At 39.5% G+C, this 20190-nt stretch overlaps 2 protein-coding genes and 1 pseudogene across 3 annotated transcripts; 1 reads left to right on the top strand and 2 right to left on the bottom strand.

Moving 5' to 3' along the window:
• Positions 1-1388: 1388 nt before the first annotated feature.
• LOC127786166 (uncharacterized) lies at positions 1389-4570 on the bottom strand (annotated as a pseudogene).
• A 4564-nt stretch (positions 4571-9134) lies between these two features.
• On the top strand, positions 9135-12881 carry LOC127752756 (SPX domain-containing protein 3). The gene is made up of 3 exons (XM_052278165.1): positions 9135-9562; positions 9653-9803; positions 12199-12881. Exons 1-3 carry the CDS (start codon positions 9323-9325, stop codon positions 12606-12608), a joined length of 801 nt encoding a protein of 266 aa, XP_052134125.1. The 5' UTR covers positions 9135-9322; the 3' UTR covers positions 12609-12881.
• On the bottom strand, positions 12749-18457 carry LOC127752755 (uncharacterized). 2 transcript variants are annotated; one of them, XM_052278164.1, is made up of 9 exons: positions 18287-18457; positions 18027-18181; positions 16665-16946; positions 16324-16453; positions 15066-15173; positions 14860-14962; positions 14652-14777; positions 13635-13828; positions 12749-13267 (listed from the first exon to the last, which is right to left on the bottom strand). In XM_052278164.1, the coding sequence occupies exons 1-9, from the start codon at positions 18337-18339 to the stop codon at positions 13174-13176; spliced, it is 1245 nt and encodes a 414-aa protein (XP_052134124.1). In that variant the 5' UTR covers positions 18340-18457; the 3' UTR covers positions 12749-13173. The 2 variants fall into 2 exon arrangements, with proteins under 2 accessions (XP_052134124.1, XP_052134123.1); XM_052278163.1 differs by having other exon boundaries at positions 16324-16456.
• Positions 18458-20190: the final 1733 nt, after the last annotated feature.

A 20190-nucleotide genomic window follows, 5' to 3' on the forward strand; every position in this document is an offset into this window, starting at 1 on the left:
TGTCTAAACATCTGATGTGATAAGGAGTTAAAGTTTTAGTCCCATCTAAACAGGGTGTAACTATTATCGAAGAACACGTCAAATAAGCTCGTGAGCCGGTGCTCGGTGGTGGCTTCACGAGACATTTAGGCTGTGTTTAGATCAAAGTTTGGATGCAAACTTCAGTCCTTTTCCATCACATCAACCTGTCATACACACAAAACTTTTCAGTCACATCATCTTTAATTTCAACCAAAATCCAAACTTTGCGCTGAACTAAACACAACCTTAACGTATAGTAGCTAGTTAACTTGCTTGGAGAGAATTCGCTTTGTCGACCGATCTTTTTCTCGCATTGGTTGCAGCTACTAAGGCCTGGTTTAGGCCCCAAATTTTTTTTCTAAGAATATCACATCGAATCTTTGAATATATGCATGGAGCATTAAATATATATTAAAAAGTAATTGCACAGTTAGAGGGAAAATCGCGAGACGAATCTTTTGAGCCTAATTAGTCCATGATTAGCCATAAGTGCTACAGTAACTCGCATGTGCTTATAACGGATTAATTAGGCTCAAAAGATTCGTCTCGCGATTTCCAGGCGAATTATGAAATTAGTTTTTTCATTCATGTCCGAAAACCCCTTCCGACATCCAGTCAAACATCCGATGTGACACCCAAAAATTTTCTTTTCGTGAACTAAATAGACCCTAAGCTATACTCCCTCCATCCAAAAAAACCTAACCTCGTACTACGATGGACACATCCTAGTACAATAAATCTGGATATACTCTATGTACAGATTCACTATACTAGGATGTATCCCATCCTAGTACGAGGCTTGTTTTTTTTTTTTTTTTTGACGGTGGGAGTATATATGTAATTGACTACTGTACGTGATATGATGTCGTATAGTGAAATTCCTGTGATCCGTTTGCCGATCACGAGATCACCAACTCATGATTCACGCGGTTTCTCTCAATTGTGTGATAGCGTGCATATATGATGGTGCACATCTGGTTGACTTTCTTTTTATCTCGTGTGTGTCACTGCTGTCGCTCCTCGCAAACTCGGTGGTCTTACATATTGTCTTTAATTATACATACTAGAATGGGTTCGCGCGCTACGCTGCGCGGCAAAAAAAATATATTAGAGAGAACAATAAATATTACAGGAAAGATTAGAGAAATATAGCGCATACATAGGTGCACTTTGATATGTCAATTATGATTTATCGATTACATGGTAAAATAATTGTAGTAAGAAACTAAGAACTCATTCAGACAGTGCAGACCCACTATAAGTCCATGTGCAAGCTTCTTATCCTATTCCAATCCACAAAAGATGCACAATAGCATGAATGGCTGCCTGGTTGTGCAAACATGGAAGGGCTGTACCTACGTTGGAAAATATAACTCACATAATAATTTCTTTACAAAGCAGTCTTGATCGAACAGTCAGAACATCAAACCAAATAGAATGAACATAAAAGAAGAATATATGGAAATTTGTAAGAACAGGAATGATTATTGGTACGCATCACCATCGTTTTGCCATGCTCCTGTGGCATACTAAACCCTAAAAAAAATGTTTGTGCTCTAGAATAACACAAGACCAAGGCCGTTGTGATTTGTTAATGTTTTATAAAGAAATCATATTAGTTATTTAGTGGGCAACCAAGATTTATATCAAACCTTTGAAATTACATCATCGTATGGGTATTGTTTAGCAATGATACTCATAAATGTCATATGTGAGCACACATCAAACCCTAGAGCAGGGTAAGGATGAGAAGTTCAATGTAACTCCTAGGAGTAGTATCAAAGAATTAGAACTTAGAAGAGAACGGTGCAAACAAGAATAAGAATCTCATGATGCTAAGTTTCTTCTTAGTATCTCACTTTTTCCTTTTCAAAGAAGAAAGAGCAACTCAGGTGTATTGAACAAGGTAGCAAATCAAGTATAATCACCCTTTGTAGCACACTCATGATCAACTTTTGATTTGGGCACAGAATCAGCACGAAAAATTGCTAAATATTTTTGATGTGGCAGTCTAGCATCCTTTAGAATTTCAACTTCAAATTCAATGTTTCAGAAGACGCAAACATAAACAGTGAAACGCCTGCCCAAGGATAAAACTTGATAGGAGGTAATAATCACGGACAAAAATTTGCATCAGCCTTTAGTCAAAAGCAAGCTGGGGTAGCTAAACATCAAACCCAAGGCAAAACGCATGAACCAAAAGGGAACAAATAATGTACTAATAAAGTAGGATAACACAACATATGAGCTGAGAATGGCTAACATCAACGAATAGGATTCTTCAGTCATTTATCGGTTTGGACTCAAAAAGCAGCATTACCTTGGAATAATAGTTAAATTTATCTACCCATCTAATCGAACGTGCATGTGGTTACTTCATTGCGTGCATGAATGCTGTTCCTGGTATATATTGCGTTGACACTTAGATACACAGGTACACAGGTCTTAAAAAAAGAGCACATAGGAACCAACTGACCTGGTGCGTCTAGGCCGCCTCAACTAAATGTGTTCCATACTCCCGAAGCATCTCATAGAGTAACAGGAAAACTTTTGACCAGTCTTTACGACTTGAGCAGTTTTCATCTGATTGGCTCGTTTCTCCGATGCCAAGGGATCTAGCCTCTTTCTGAGCCCACCTCTCTCTTTTTGTCATTGCAGTGTTTGGTTTGTCTTGAGCAGGCAGAGCGGCGGACCTCCTCCTGGAGCATTGCTGAGCGACATCATTCTCAGATGAGGGAAATATGTCTAGTGATATTCTCAAGATGTACAAAGCCTACTTCCTCAGTAAAGAATCCTTGTCAACCTGGTGTGAAGAGGCTAAGCATGTCAGCACAATCAACAGGATGAGTATAAAGAGTAAAAGGCTAACAGAAACTGAGTCGGGGCAGAAAGGCCCACCAGTCCCCTGCGAATTTCATCCCAAGATTCATTGGAATTCCTAAGATCATAGTCTTGGGGCTCGTCAGGTCCCGAGAAAACATATTTCAGTGTTGACAAGTAGAGAGAGAGAGAGAGTATGTTATAAGCATCCAGGCGCTCAGCAGGCCTCAGTGCAAAGATAGAATGGCACGAGGCCCATATAGACTCCAAGAAGCCAGACCTGCACGAGACAAACCATCGAAATTAACATGCACAACATATATAGAAGATAGAAAGCTGATGAGGAGCAGGCCAACCTTGAGAGCTTAAGCTGATGAGGTGCACCTAACTCCAGGTCCATAAAGAGGATTGATGATACATGACATGAGGTGAGTACCTTGTATGTGATCCAATGTACTTAAGGCTGAGAATTCGAGAGCTCTGGCTGTCCAAGACACGACCAGCGGCAGGAATGTCCTGCACTGCAGAACTTCTGCACAGTACAGTGCGTGTTTAGCATGCTTTCTTGCAACAATTCATCCACCATGCATTACTTTTCAGTAAACGGATTACACAAAAACAAAACTGGGAGCAAGGTCATCAGACCTGTTAATTATCACATAAGATCTCTTCCTATCCTGACTGAATCTGAAGTAAAATATGCAAGAAACAACTCTAATTAAGTACCAACAGGAAGCCTAAACAAAAACCGTAGATCCATAAAGTCATAGAGAGGATTTGATGGTACATGACATGAAAATATGAGATGAGTACTTTCTATGCGATTCAGTGTACTCAAGGCTGGGAACGCCAGTCCAAGAATTTTTTTTTAAAAAAAAATGTGTTGGCTAGAAGGAGCTAGCTAGCCAACCGATGGAATTAAGATAGGAAGAGTCACATATTTTCAATCCTTCATTTGATCCAGACGAAAGGTGAAGAGTTTAGGAGCGTTGACAACTGAACGCATGTGCCAACTGCAACGTAAACACATCTCCTAGTCCAAGAATTTCCTAGGCAAGAGAGAGCTGTGCATGTTTAACATGCTGCCTTACAAGTTGCAATCATTTATCCGCCATGCAGTATTTTGCTCTTCACTAATTCTATGTCATGACAGGAAAACAAAAGTGGGAGAAAGACTATCATACCTGCGAATCACCAAATAAGATCTGTAATCTCTTTCAGTCCTGACGAGCACGGAGCACCTGGAACTATACCTGGAACAAGTTGAGTTTCTAAAACCAGCGAAGAGCTAATGCGGCACAGCTGCTTCTCTCCGCCCTCCCGCCGCCACCGTATCGTGCAGAGGATAGGGGTAAAGGGTGTACGGACAAGTCGAGGGAGCACGAGCACCATCCCCGGCGCCAGAGCCCGGAGCGAGGGCAGCCAGATCCACCGGTGGGGAGGCCTAGACCATAAGCTCCGGCCACCCTCGAACCAGATCGGGCACCCGAGCGGAGTGGAGAGCGTGAAGGAGAGGGAAGCGGTGGGCGCGTGAAGATGAAAGGGGAGAAGAGGGAAGCGACGGCCAGCACCACTCTTGTCCGGGTGGCTGGATCTTCCGGCGCGGCGAAGATGGCTAGAAGAGCGTGGAGCGGCGGTGGCGATGACGGCACATGCGAGGAGAGGAGAAGGGCGAGGCGGTGCGCGCGAGGGTGGAGGTGAGGCGGCGCGTGCGTGCGAGCGCGATTGCGCGAGACGACGAGAGAGGAAGAACGGCCGACGTGGGAGGCTCAACGGCCACCAAATCGACGCCTCGACAAGGACGACCAACAGGGAGGCACGGACGGATGGATGAGGCTCAGACGCAGAATCGGACGGCCCGCAAGACGCCCAGCCAACAGTAACGTGTCGCAAGACGATTGGTCAACAGTAGCCAAATGGCTGGGAGGCCGGCTAATCTAGCACCTTTAAGATATCTTTTAAGATATCTAGTATTCACATATGGTACTGCCTCCATCCAACTACAAATATATATAATCCTAAAGTTAAACTTTGGCTTAAAAGAATAAAATCCTATTGTGCTATTTATCCAAACAATTAACGTTTATTTAAATTTCTCATCTTACTTCAACGATCCTCCTAATCCTAACCACCCCTTATTTAAGTAGAAACATTTAGATCATTTTGCTCTACTAATTTGATATACAAATACTATGGTTGTATTCCTTGTTGAGAGGAAGGAGTAGTAGTATACACACACTGTGAGTCTATCATCTTAATCTTTATCTTCTGGATATATAGTTATAACTCACTGAATAGCTAAAGTTTCACATTTAAGCATATATAGCAACTATTAGTACGTTTTAAATCCTAGCTAGCATGCAAGCATGCCATATCCACCCAATAAACATATAAAGCTTAACATATACAAGCATAGTAATTACATCTATGAGTTATATTAAAAAAACTCAACATACAAGCATGTTAAATTATCATTAGTGATATTACTTTCACAATATTTCAACCAAATCCATCACTCATTTATACAATATTTAACATATATTTATTTATATAATCCGCTACCAAGCATGGATCATCATCATCTAGTTAACTAGGTGAAACCCCGCGCATTGCTACGGGAATTTAGTATGATAACAATAAAAAAATAACATGTAAGATAACTAGATAATATAAGATTAAGTAAATTAATGTGGTTTATGATAATTTAAATTTAAATAGTATGTATAATGGTGATTCAAACGTAAAAAGTAAGGTGGTATGATTTTATGGAAGAAGAAAAGTAGGGAGATAGTTTGGACCGTAGATTAATCATCTGAAGGCTAAAAATAATTGATGTGATATGACTTAATTAGAGGAAAAAAGGAGAAAGATAATTTGGACCATAGATTAATCATTTAAGCACTAACTAAGTGAGGATGAACTATATAAGTATATAGGATATCATAAAACATAATAAAGATATACATTGACACATTTTGTGAATTATGTTGGATGATAATTTAACATGTTTGTATTTGAAAAGCTCTTAAATTATAAAAAATATAAAGATATAGCATGTTTGCATGATGTTTAAATGTGATGATTGTTAGTGGATGATGATGTGGCATCTTATTAATTAGTGGATGGTGATGTGGCATCTTGTTAGTGGATGATAATGTGGCATCTTTGCATGTTAAACTTAAGGAGTTAGTTAGGGATAACTTCATAGTAAGATAGGATACTACCTTTGTCCCATTTTAAGTGTCTATCTAGCACTTTGTAGGGAATAGAAATGACGACCTAAATGGTTAAATATCCGTCATTAAATATTCTTACACTTCTCATTTTCATCATTTTCTTTTCATATTTGTGTCGATTCTTAAGCAATCTATATTATGTCATATCTCCATCTTTTTGTTCACGTGTAGGGATTAGGGACAAAAGGGACGTCCACGATCACCGCGGGCATGAGATCGGGTGCTCAACATGTACACAAGCTGTCCCACAGGCCGGCAATATGTCTCAATAGGGCTTTTGTGAGGCTTGGAGAGGGACAGAATTAGAGCAACTTTATTATTGATCATTCACCTCAATTTACGCTCGTTTATAGTTTACAACTTGGACAATATATCAAATTTTAAAAGGAGTGTTCGACTCCTATAATCAGAAGGAATATATATATTTTTTGGGGGAACCGAGAGCTTTTAATTAAGTAACAGAATTACAATCATACGGCAGGTATTGCAAAACACTAGCCGTAGCAGTCTCACGTCAAACCGCATTCTGACCTGATCGGTTTGCTAAGTTGAGCAAGTTTCTCATGAGCTATCCTGTTGCACTCTCGTTTATATAGTGCTGAAGGAAAATATACAATCTACATATATCTGTAGTAATCACAGAAGTAGTCAGAAGAGTCCACATACAGCATGACAAATTAGTCACAGTATATATTGCATAGGCTCGAGTACTTTGTATTTGTCCATCAATTCCCCCAATTATTTGAAATTTCAGTATCATTCATCTGTCACTAATGCAGCTAGTAGAGTACTCCCTCCGGGCTGATAATATTAGTCATTTTAGACAACTGTAAAGTCAAACTTTAAAATCTTTGACTACAAATAATTTCTAAAATATTTATCTTAAAAATATGAAAACCATGTATAGATTAGTCTTAAAAAGTACTTAAATAAAATCATATATATATGTTGAAATTTCTATATATATTATAATAAAAAATAGTTATAAAACTTACTTTTTAGAGACCGTGCCCTTGTTCAAAACGACAAGTATTATTAACCCGGAGGGAGAAATAGTAAGACGTACGTCCCTTTTTCTTTTCTCAGCGTAGAGCGCGGCCCAGTTCAAATATTGATCAAGTCCTTGGCAATAAGGGCTCAAACTTATTGGGCTTGGGCCAACACCCATCTAGAATGGCCTGGTGCTTGCCTAGCTAGTTTTCAATTAATTTCCTCTCAAGAGGGGAAAAATGTACTCATATTCAGAAGGCAATAGATCCTTACTCTAACTGCAGGCATCGATTTTTTTTCTTTAATTTTCCCCAACATTTTTTTATAATTTATTAATTGTTACTTGTGATGATAAATGTCATCATGTAGAAATGACAAAATCATTTCTGAGGAGATGCCCTTAGTAGAGCTGTATCAAGCTTATATATGTTATTATTGCTACGTACCACTGTAGATTTTTACAAGGCGTATTTTGTTTGAAGAAAAAGTCTTTAAAAGCAAAGTTGACCATTGATTTCTAGTATAATACGGAGTATTTTTAAGCGTTCTCTACTTTTGTATAGGGCCTGTTTGGCAGCTCCTCCTGGAGCTGAAGCTTAGCCAAACAGTTTCAGCTTCACTAAAACTGGAAGTGGAGTTGGGTGAAGCTCTCTCATAAAATGTACTAGAGTTGTGGAGTGGGTTTAGGCAGCTCCACAACTCCACTCTAGACATAACTCCTGGAGTAATATTTAGAAGTTGAAGCTGTACCAAACAGCCCCATACTAGCGCGTTGGTTCAAAAGAAATTCCAACAAACACACGACATGCAATTTAACACACCGAGTTCCTTTTGTTTCTTGTTTTCTTGCAAGCACCTAACCTTGGAAGATGCTTTGGTTCCTTAATTTCTCTAGACGAAGAGTTACAAGATGACAACCTAGCTAGAACCGGACTCTGTTCCAAAAGTTCAGAGAATAAAGATATCTCGTGCCATTGTGTCATCAAAATTCTTTAACAAAAAGTTAATGAAGATATGAATGAATCCAAGGACCATTAATCACTATCCGGTAGTACCTAGGTAGGATGGTGAAAAATCACTTCGATGAGAAAGGTACATGAAAAGAATTCAGTGAGAAAGTTCTACTGCCCATGTCAAACTATGGGCAATGTCAGCTAATATCACTTCAAGAGATCCAATATTCTCATGGAATCATGCCTTGCATGAACAGTGGATAGTTAATGTGGATCAAGGGGGGTCATTGAGAAAAACTCTCTGGATGTTCAGAGCTTCTGGACCCTGACCTGACATGGAATATGCCCTAGTATATGTTGTTGCCTTTCTGTTTCAGTAGTCCTCTCTTTGACGCTTTACTCTTGTCTCAAGACTTCTCTGGCTATCTCATTGCTTAATTGGTCATATAATTGGGCTGAGTGCGTTTTACTCTTCAGCAATGGGAAAAGCACAATCTGTTTTGCTGCTGAAATGGCATTTTCTTTGGTTATTCTATTTCCAAAAAATCATGCTGACGATCAGATGGACAAGGTTTCTGTTGCGATGGTTACACTTAGCAAAGTATGGAAAGCCTCGCATACACAAAACTGGGAGATATGTGTGCCATTAGATATAAAGCGAGGCAGAGCTAAGAAAGTATGGCACGTCACAGTTGCGATCAGAAATCAAATAAATGACACATGTTTTGGTGACAATATCCTAAGTACTCCCCCCCCCTTATGGGTTTCTGTGTCCAACGTTTGACCGTCCGTCTTATTTAAATTTTTTAAAAAATTAGTACTTTATGTTTGACTTTTTTAAAAAAAAAATTTATATTTTTTAAATAAAATTGACGGTCAAACGTTAGGCACGAAAACCCACAATTACAATTAGAATGAGACAAAGAGACTATTGATAATAACAGTGGTAGTAGCTCACATGGATAACAGTGGTGGTACTGCCTCTTTGGATTAATTGCCAAGGAATTGTGGAGTCATGTAGTAGTACACCATCAATGTGGCACACCCTAAATTCTCTCCATGCCTAAGTTGCAACCATGGCATATTGGCATATGCTCCAAATATTCCAAACTAAACCCCTTCTTGCACTCCATATGACAAATGCATGCCTCTCTCACTTCTTCCCTTCCCTCCATAAAATCAAACATGCCCACTACAATGCATTTGTGGATCATACCTTCTTTTTTTATGGAAGTTGTAGAGAGTAGCTAGCTAATTACATGTAAATTAGGGATTTGTTCTTGATTAATCAGTTTGGGGAGGATGAAGTTTGGGAAGAGGCTGAAGAAGCAGGTGGAGGAGAGCCTCCCGGAGTGGAGGGACAAGTTCTTGGCGTACAAGCGCCTCAAGAAGCTCGTCAGGCTCGTCTCCTCCTCCTCCGGCGATGTCGGCGGCGGCGGCGGCGGCGGCGAGGCCGAATTCGTGCGGCTGCTCGACGGCGAGGTCGACAGGATCAACGCCTTCTTCCTCGAGCAGGAGGAGGAGTTCGTCATACGGCAGAGGGTCTCTGCATTAGCTATTTCTGCAGCAAAGATTTTTGGTTTTGGGAAGTTGAGATGATGATTGTGAGCCTGCGTGCATTGTTCGTCGCAGGAGCTGCAGGAGACAGTGGAGAAGGTGGCCGGCAGCGGCGGTGGAGGGCGGCGGCCGGCGGCGGCGGAGATGAGGAGGGTGAGGAAGGAGATCGTGGACCTGCACGGGGAGATGGTGCTGCTGCTTAACTACAGCGCCGTCAACTACACAGGTTTGAGTTTGGTTTCAAATTTCAAATTCAAACTTAGGAGGTGAAAACTTTCAGAATTTTCGTATAGGACCCGTGACAAGGTTCGTACGGAGTAATTACGAACTGGTATTCCCAAAGAGATCTCAATTCCCAAATTTCAAATATTTCGATGGGCCCGGGTAGAGCACCATACCAGGGGGAATAGTTTTTTCTTTTTAAAATCTTTTTTTTTTTGGCGCAAACAGGTGAGCATCATTTGTAGTAGCTGTGTGCTCAACAACTTCTGATACAATAGTGCTCCCTCCGTCCCAAAATAAATACAGTTTTACACTATTTACATTCAATGTTTAACCGTTCGTCTTATTTAAACTTTTTTTATGATTAGTATTTTTATCTATTATATTATTAAAGGAATAGAAAAAGGAGTCTCCACGTTCGCTCCCATGGCCTAGAAATTCTCACATTAATCGGAGAAAAAGAAAAACAGAGTCCATATAGAAATACAATTTAGAAATAGCTAAATTCGGAATTAAAAAATAAGGAATATTAGAAGAGGAGACTAGAGTCCATATAGAAATACAATTTAGAAATAGTTGAAATTCGGAATTAAAAAATAAGGAATATTAGAATAGGAGACTAGAGTCCATATAGAAATACAATTAGAAAATAACTGAAATTCAGAATTAAAAATAAAGAATATTAGAAGTAGAGTATAAAAATAAGGAATATTAGAAGTAGAGTATAGAGTTCATATAGAAATACAATTAGGAAATAATAGAAATTTGGAATTAAAAATAAGGAATATTAGAAGAGGAGACTAGAGTCCATATAGAAATATAATTTAGAAATAGTTGAAATTCGGAATTAAAAATAAGGAATATTAGAAGAGGAGATTAGAGTCCATATAGAAATACAATCAGGAAATAACTGAAATTCGGAATTAAAAATAAGGAATATTAGAAGTAGAGTATAGAGTCCATATAGAAATACAATTTGGAAATAATAGAAATTTAGAATTAAAAATAAGAAATATTAGAAGTAGAGTATAGAGTCTATATAGAAATATAATTAGGAAATAGTTGAAATTCGGAATTAAAAATAAGGAATATTAGGAGTAGAGTATAGAGTCCATATAGGAATTTAAAACTAACTAAAATTCGGAATAAACATAATAAAATTAAAAGTAGAGTTTAGAGTCCGTATAAAAATACAATTTACAAATAACTAAAATTCGAAATTAAGAAAAACATGGGAAGAAGAGTTTAAAGTCAATATAGGAATACAATTTAGAAGTAACTGAAATTCGAAATTAAAAATTAAAGAATATTGAAAGATGAGTTTAGAGTCCACATAGAAATATAATTAGAAATAATAAAAATTCAGAAATAAAAATAAATAATATTGAAAAAAGAGCCTAGAGTCTATATAGAAATACAATTTACAGAAAATTCGAAATTAAAAAAAATTAAAGACGAGTCTAGAGTCCATATAGGAATATATATAATTTACAAATAACTAAAATTTGATATTAAAAATAATTAATAACTAACACGTATATAAAATATAATATGAATATTACACATTGGTAGTTTTGTAAAGTTATTGCGAAATTTAAAGTTATGTTGTCAATTTAATATATTTTAGTAATATAATGAGAAAACATATATGCTACTATATGAGAGAATATAATGATGTTAACCGCGCAATCTGCGTGGGCCACCATGCTAGTTACTATTATATGATAAAACATGAATAGTACTTTATGTGTGACTAAATATTTTTAAATTTTTTATAAATTTTTCAAATAAGACGGACGGTCAAACGTTAGGCACGGATATCATTTTGGGACGGAGGCAGTACTAACAGTGATTTTTTGACTTGAAAATTTTCTTATGATTTGATCACTGTTCAACTTGAGACTTGTCGTAGCCGTCCCCATGTGAGTCAACAGTATCTTCAGGCTGCACATTACAGCCAAAATTTTCTCTACACAACAAAATTCATTCAGTGCATTTGCACAGAACAGTAACTGCAACCTAAAGACAATCTGTTTATCCATATAGATTATAGTTAGACACGATGATGATCTGTTTATCCACAAATATTATAGACTAATCGTCTTCCCTATCGATCGGTAAGTGACTAGGCTGTGTTCCGTACTGGGTTGGAACCCACTTCCTCCGCGCGAAAAACTGAACAGTTTATTAGCACATTATTAATTAAGTATTAGCTTTTTTAAAAAATAGATTAATTTAATTTTTTTAAAGCAACTTTCGTATAAAAACTTCTAAAAAAAAATCACACCGTTTAGCAGCGCCAACAACAAGGGATAAGGGTTGGGAACATGCTGAAACGAACGCAGCCAGAGAGGCTGAACATGGTGATGAATTATTGATGATGATATGTGAAATTGCAGGGCTGGCCAAGATCCTGAAGAAATACGACAAGCGCACCGGCCGCCTCCTCCGGCTGCCGTTCATCGAGAAGGTGCTCCGGCAGCCGTTCTTCACGACGGAGCTCATCTCGAGGCTTGTCCGCGACTGCGAGGCCACCATGGAGGCCATCTTCACCTCCTCCGTGGCGACGACGGCGATGGCCGGCGATCGCCGGACTTGGAAAGGATGCTCCGGCGACGCCGGGATGGCTCCGATGGCAGACCAGCAGGGCATCTTCCGGAACACCGTCGCCGCGCTGGCGACGATGGAGGAGCTCCGGAGCGGGAGCTCGACGTACGGGCGGTTCTCGCTGCCGCCGATGGCGGCGCCGGCCTCGCCGGAGTCCGACGTGCTGCAGTCCATCCAGATCGCCGATCCGATCCCCATCTGAAAGAGAATGGAAGAATTCCAAGTTTACAGTTTTTTTATGCCTAATTGCCGGTACTAGATTGTATGATTACGAAACGAGTCATTGAGAGATTAGCAATGTGCAAGCTAAAGTTTTCTGTACTTGTAAACTCACATAAGCCGTGGTAGAGAACATACATACACATATATAAGGAAAATTCTTTAGCGAAGTCCATCAATGTTTGGCTTTTAACACTGGCATGAAACATTTGGGACTCAAGAACAGACAAAATTTGGACTCGGCAGATCACAGGATGCACGGACTCGAAAACATCCACACTTTACACCCTGCATCACATATGTAGCTTCCTTCTCTAGTTTATACAATTCATGTTCCAATCAGGCATCCGTCACGCCCATAGCCTCAAACAGTCTACACTCAAAATGCTTGGTTGCGGTTCGGTGGTAATAATTACAGAATTCAACTTCCAGATCAAAACAGCTGATTCCATTGAGGACAGCAACCTCTCTAACAGCATTTGTGTACATCCTAGATTGTACCTTCAGAATGCCAACATACTAAAGTACTCTAGTGCGCCTTTTTTGTTCTATGAAGATGTCGACTTCCGCCGCACTACCAAATCATCAGCTGAGTAATACTCAGCGATAAGGCGGTACATGTATGATGGACTGTGCCCTCCCCTGTAACATAAAGGTAGATTACTATGTTAGCACAGCAATGATTTAATACAAGGGTAATGATTATATACAGACAATATAACAATGATTGGCACATGCATAAATTAGTTCAGCAATAAGTTCGAAGAATCAATTGTCAGTGGAATTTTCTTACACATCAGGACCATGCAATATAACTGAAGTTTAATGCTTGCACTAAGTACAAGATGTACTATGTGAGAATTATGATTTCATCACACAAACATAGCTTATGAGGCAGATATATCATCCAGTTTAGTTAATGGTGTATGTGCTCTACCATACCCAATTGTTAATGCAAGCAAAATCAAGCATTGTTAATGGATAAGAAGAAACAGTGTAGATAACTTACGTATCAGTGATGAAAAGGCTCACAAGCTTTGGTGGCACATAGTCAAACGTTGGATTGACAACATTCAGAAGAGGAGTGCCATCCTGAGTACTGAAGTTCATGCAACTTGAGAACTCACCAAAGTCGAGCAGATCAGATGGTGATTTAAGTTCATTCAGTAAAACCTCTGGGTTGTGTGGATACAAAGGACATAGCTGCGATGTGAATGAAGAAATATTATTAAGTTTCTACCCAAAGATATAGTGTTTCAAATCATTATTAGTGATACCAGGTGACCCAAATGTTCAAACATCAAATAACAGCTCTTGTTATGAATGAATAATCGCTTAAGAAAATATCTATAGCTTCGAAGGCAGAAATGACTTCTCTTGAGCATATAAGTGGGATCTCAGTCAAATGCTGGTCACTATTTTCAACTCAGAGGCCACAGGGCTAATCCTCACAAGGACAAGGTATCTTGTCACGGAACTAAAATAAACAACAAGAATGAATGACTTGGTAGCATATACTTTGAGTCTAAGGCAGAGGTGACTAGGGGATTTGTGAGGAGCAGCAGGTGATAACAAATGTTTTGCGTTGAATTTAATAAAGTAGAAATATCTGGTTAAAGCATAATTGGTATCCTATCGTATAATGATTGCATTATATCATGACCAATTGAGCCTACTTTGTCCAGCTAATACTACATAGGGACAAGTGTAATAACATGACAACAACAGCAATAACAACTTAAGCCTTTAGTCCCAAGTAAGTTGGGGTGGGCTGGAGATGAACCGAAATCGAACCATGTGAGCCAAAACAAGAAGTACTAAAAATAATAAAGTGGGAATAATAGTAGCTAAAGAAAAATGATTTTGGGTTAATAACATAAGATGCACAGAATGATAATATCAGGCTAATGACAGCATGACATAATCTATGCCTTCAAGAAATAGAACATATGTTGTATTTAATTGCTCAGAAAGCAACCTCTGGTTATCGATGTCATAATTAAATGCACAGTATACAGAAATCAACCTTGTGACTGCCAGCAACCACAACAAAGGGAACAGCATGCCTTTGAGCAGCAAGAGCAACCATGTTCATTCCTACTGGTGCAATAACTCCACCATTTGCCATAATTGCATGGGCTCCAACTATGACCTGTAAGATAAATCGGGAGTGTTAATATATTTCTAATAAATACAAGGACATCTGAACAATAATAATCACCCTGCAGACATACCATGTTAACACGGGAGATCATAGCAAAAACTGCAGAGTCTGTTATAACAGTAGTTTGTACACCCTTCTCAACCAGCTCTTTTGCAAGAACATGACCCTTATATCTGATCCAAACATTGAAATGACAAAATATGAAGCAAAAGGAGATCCTAATTCCTATCCGTAAGAACTATTCAGTCCATATCAAAGTTGGCAAAGAGCAGATACCTGGGAGCACCTTCAGCAACAAATACACGAAAAGATCGCTTTTTCTCTTTGGCAGCATACAGAAACTCTTTCACCGTTCTAGAGCGGCCTAGAGTTAGAATTACTTCACTGTAGCAAAGAAAAGCAGTAGTCAGCTACATTAGCATTTGAATAAGCAAGCTATATATATTCAGAGGGTCCTTAGGTGTTAAAAGGATCATAGGATCAAATTGTTATCTTAATAAATACACATGCATAATAACTGTCAGACTCTTATTTAAACAAAATAATACAGAGAAGTCCTTCAGAAATATTACTTTTTTTAGAGGGTACAACTCAGGATGCACACGAGAACACACATCACACTCACACCACAACACACACGCACACAAGCGAGCGCGTCCCTAACACACGCTAGGAAAGAGATTTGAGGTCCTAAGCCTCAGTGCACGGGAAACATGCAGTACCACTGAACGCGCACACGTGTGTGCACCCTATTACCTAATAGGGACCAACTGAAGTTGATCCCAGGAAACGGGGAGAAACCCCTGTGAGGCCCGTGAGTCAATCAGGGATTGAACCCGTGGCCGGTCGTTCTCTCCACTGAGAACGTACCAACTGAGCTACGTTCAAAAATATTACTTGGGTTAATATCATGTAGTAATAATTTCCGCTGTGCCATAGGCGCAGACTGCTTTCTTAACTATACCCTCAAGTCATAACATGTAATTTTGGACATGTTTCAAGTCAAACTTTAAAACAGTGAACATCAAGATCTTAATAAACTAGATTTCTCAAAATATATATAGTTGTTTAATATTTAGATAGGATCAAGAAAATAGCGTATATATTTGTCTCAATAGGTACTTGCATAATATTATCAGTTTTTTCAAATATTTTGCAATAGAAATTAGTGGCCAAAGCTGCATTTTCAGGACCAGCCCAAAACATGTTTATGGGACAAGAGGGACTATATGTTTAGATACAAACAACTACAGAATACAATTAGGCTTTGCTTGTTTGATAAATTCTAGTGAGAGATGAAGATAGAGTAAACAACAAATGGTAAAGATGAGAGATTGTTAGTTTTAGAGGATGGAAAGCCAATAACCATTCACAATTCGATGAATGCTTTCCTGAACAAATATGCCAAGGATCCCTATCCTATGAAACAGCTTAAAAGCAATTTTCATCATGCAAATACCTCATGCAAGAAGCGTAGATGACATTAATTTAGATTAATAGCAATAACACTGTACTGTTGTGAACGAAATCATACTTCTGGTGAATATGTTCCACAGCTTGCTCAGAGATCTGGTCATAGCACGTATCAATTTCATCAATTAGATCACCAATGGCTGCAATAACATCATGCTTGAGTTTCCGAGATTTTGAGCTCTTATCTCCAGCTGCTTAAGTGGAACATGTAGAATTTCAGTGCCAACAGTAACATAAATGAATGCACAGGCCCTAACAAGGAAACACAAACTGAACAATAAATTGGAAATTTATTTTTTTTTCTTAAAGACTACATGACTCAAAAATAATTTTAGAAAGTCATGAATCACTTGTTCAGGTTCAACATGAATAGTGAAAGAGAATTTGTGAGAAAAAAATTACATTTTCCATCAGAGTCCCCAGCCGACGATGCAGAACGTGAAAGCGCAGTGCTCACAGGAATATCTTCCAGAAGTGTCTGCAATGAAGGTGCCCGAAGGGCATTTCTAGCATGGGCAGCAAGGACAGCAGCAGATAAGGTAGGGTGATCATCATTTCCACTGTCATATTCATCATCGCTCTCAGCGGTGACAGAAAGGCCTTCAATACCAACTGCTGTAGAAGATATATCCTCTTCTTTTATTATATGCAAAACACGTCTCACAATGTTTCCAACAGCAAGTTCTGCAAAAGGGAGTTTATCCCGATTGATTAACAGCTTGCATTGGGCTTAGGATTAAAAGGATGAGTGGTGTATCTTATGTTACCAAAAGTTTAAGCAGTAGATCTAGCTATTAGCCACTTGCATAGTGCCTGCTAATCTGCTATACACTAAATTGAAACGGAATAGGAGTTATCACCCTGTACTCATTAGTCACTATACAGTTTGGTCTGGGAAAAGACATTATTTCTGACATCCAAAGATCCATTAAGCAACTGGATAACTCATAAATCTTGATGGCTGACATCCATCTATAAATAATTTTCTATCTATAGATGATTTTATAGCAAGGAACATTTAACTGTATTAGCTGACAAAAATCCAACGTATTACAGTACTAGACCTACGTATTGACAGATAAAGAGGAGATATGGATTTCATTAACATGTCATTAAAATGAATAAGTTAGATTCATGAGACTGACATACCAAGAACAAATATTCTCTCTTCTGGAAAAAAAAAAGCCAGGTGGAGCTTATGAATATACATGCTCCCGTGGAAGGACTTGAAATTTCCCAGGAATGCTAGGTCTAGGATCTCTCCATTTGTATCTCATATATCTAATGTGATAGTCATAAAACTGAACACATGTTTGATCAAATTTATATTCTATAACATTCAGATACAGTCAGTGCATGGTATTGGTAGTGACAGACTAGACATTTCACATGTAGAAAAGAAATACAGTGCGCTAGTAAACTAAAAATTTAAGATATATTGCAAGATCAATGTTGTACAATTCCAATACATGGTTCTTGTCTAGTAGTATTTTGACTGCCACTTCTGTTTGAGAGACCAAACATAGACAATAAAAGAAAACCTCTCAAATTCAAGCTCAAGCACTCTATTTCCGAGGAAATTCATCTATTCTGCAAGCCCTCAGTTAACTAGAACCATACATTATCTAGCAAAAACAAGCATCAATAATTCTACAGAATTAAGGTAAACCACGCCAACAGATATATCAGAAACAGAAATATTATAATAAGCACAGGAGTCAATCACAAGTCCTCAAACAGGGTGGAATTTTCTTTTGGGCGCACCGATGGGGTTGGCGGCGATGAGCTGCTCCCCGACGCCGCGGACGGCGTCCGCGAGCGCCGCCGCCTGGTTGGTGCTGCCCATCCGGTGCTGCGACACCACCGACCGCAGCAGCTCCGCCGTCTGCCGCGCCACGGCATGGGACCCCTCCACCTTGCTGCCCCGCACCACCCCCACACCCCCACGAGCGCGTCAACATGCGAAAAGGCCAATCGAGGCAAACGAAAAACGGAGGGAGAGACAGGGGGGGAGCTCTGCTTACCGGCGCTTGAGCTTGAGGACGAACTCGCTGACGAGCGGCTGCACGTCCGGCATGGCGGCCAGCGGCGGAGGAGGGCCGGATCGGCGGCGAGGGGTTAGGGTTTTCGGAGAGCAAAAGGGGAACGAGAGAGATGCTGTCTACAACAGTGCGGAAATTTTACAATTTGGTCCTCTGCTGCTGCATCGCATATTCGCAATTCTCTCTCTTTTTTTTTTCTAGAAAGAGAGAGAGGAAAATGAAGAAAGGATGACACTGATCTCTGGCGAAGCCCAATAGGCCCTGGAAGTCCCGAGCAGTTTTGAGTAGTAAAGGGAAAGAAAAAGTCCAATTTGAATCCTTCCATTATTATATGAGGTCTCTTAACTTATCAACGAATCCGATTTTCATCCTTCAACCGAAAAACCAGATACAACGGGTTTCTTAACTGTTCAAACCGATGCAAAATAAGTCCCAAGACGGTTTGGACAACGATTTCAGCTAACTTGACACCTACGTGGCTAATTTGACTCGGTCTAATTGACGTGGCATTGATGTGGTGCTTACGTGACAAATTGATTTGGAAAATAATAAAAATTGTGGACCCACATGTTAGTTATAAAAAAAGTAATTAATCGGTGGCGATGGTATCTGTAGAGAGAAGAGAGGAGAGGGGAGAAGGGGAGAGAGAGGAAGAAGAAAAGAGGGGGTGAGAATGACATGTTGGGCTCACATGGGCCACCATTTTTTAATTATTTTTTTTGTAACTGCCATATGGGTCCATAGTTTTTATTATTTTCCAAACCAATTTGCCACGTAAGCAACACGTTATACGAGGGTCGAGTCAAATTAGCCATGTAGATGTCACGTCAGCTGAAACCGCCGTCCAAACCATCTTAGGACTTATTTTGCACCAGTTTTAGCAGTTAAGGGACCTATTATATCTGATTTTCTAGTTGAGAGACGAAAATCAGATTCCTCGACAAGTCAAGAAACCTCGTATTATTCCTTTAGATTTCAACTGTCGCTGCAGTTGCCCCCTCTCCGCGCCGTGCCGCCGCTGCTTGGCTGGGCCATTGCCGTCACCCGCCACGGCCTCCCACGCACTGCGTAGGCCTTCTACTCGCCGCCGCAGCTGGGGTCGGGTGGCTTGTGCTCGACCGGGTCGCCCCCGTCGACCGGCTGGTTGCTGCTCCCCAAAGCCTGGCCAGCCCACGATCGTTGCCGCTGCCGCTCTTTGTGATGGGGATATTTCTCCAGAATAAAAAGTCCATCAATAATTTGAAAAATCATTGTTTCTTTTTTTTCCTCTATTTTTTTACCGTAATAGGTCCGGTCCCACTCACTTCCGCTAAAAACAGGAGTAAATGCCTCATTCGGTTCAAGGAAGTGGGTTAAAAAACGAAAACCCTCAAAAGTTAGGGTAAAATCAAATATTGGTTGTTAAAGCAGGGGCAGAAACAAAAATAACCCTAGAAATAATTGAGGCAACTTGACTTTACGCAAGAGAAATGAAATAATTTGCACCAATAAAATCAGTTATCCAAAATCTAAAAATGATAACTAAGGAGATATAACTTATTAATGACTTTGTTTACTTTTCGACACATGTTTAATCATTCGTTTATATAATAGAAATGAAAAGAATATCAACTACACTTAGCATTCTCAAACCTACTCCTCGATCTCTCAAAATTGGTTGACGGTTATTGATCCACTCGATCTCCTTTTTCCCTTTTTCCAAAATCAAAGTACTTGGAGAAGTGAATCCTTAAAACTTGGGATAAAAACGGCTAGGAAGCTCGCCTGCTCGCCATCATCAGCAAGGAGAAATGAGCAAGGAATCGATTTTTGCAATTAATTGTTGGAGGAAATGCACGAGGAGGTAGATCGACGTGGCGGCTAGGGTTGGGCCCAGCGGGGCTGTT

The sequence above is a fragment of the Oryza glaberrima genome, chromosome 10 (genome assembly GCF_000147395.1).
Source record: "Oryza glaberrima chromosome 10, OglaRS2, whole genome shotgun sequence".
Classification (NCBI taxonomy): Eukaryota; Viridiplantae; Streptophyta; class Magnoliopsida; order Poales; family Poaceae; genus Oryza; species Oryza glaberrima.

Excerpts from the sequence above, each read along its gene's own strand:
- LOC127752755 (XM_052278163.1), bottom strand. The coding sequence starts at position 18,339 with ATGCCGGACGTGCAGCCGCTCGTCAGCGAGTTCGTCCTCAAGCTCAAG. Across the intron at positions 16,947-18,026 it reads CATCGCCGCCAACCCCATCG|AACTTGCTGTTGGAAACATT; the intron begins GTGCGCCCAAAA and ends TCCCTTTTGCAG. Across the intron at positions 14,963-15,065 it reads GTTGCTGAAGGTGCTCCCAG|ATATAAGGGTCATGTTCTTG; the intron begins GTATCTGCTCTT and ends TGTTTGGATCAG.
- LOC127752756 (XM_052278165.1), top strand. The coding sequence starts at position 9,323 with ATGAAGTTTGGGAAGAGGCTGAAGAAGCAGGTGGAGGAGAGCCTCCCG. Across the intron at positions 9,563-9,652 it reads AGTTCGTCATACGGCAGAGG|GAGCTGCAGGAGACAGTGGA; the intron begins GTCTCTGCATTA and ends TGTTCGTCGCAG. Across the intron at positions 9,804-12,198 it reads CAGCGCCGTCAACTACACAG|GGCTGGCCAAGATCCTGAAG; the intron begins GTTTGAGTTTGG and ends GTGAAATTGCAG.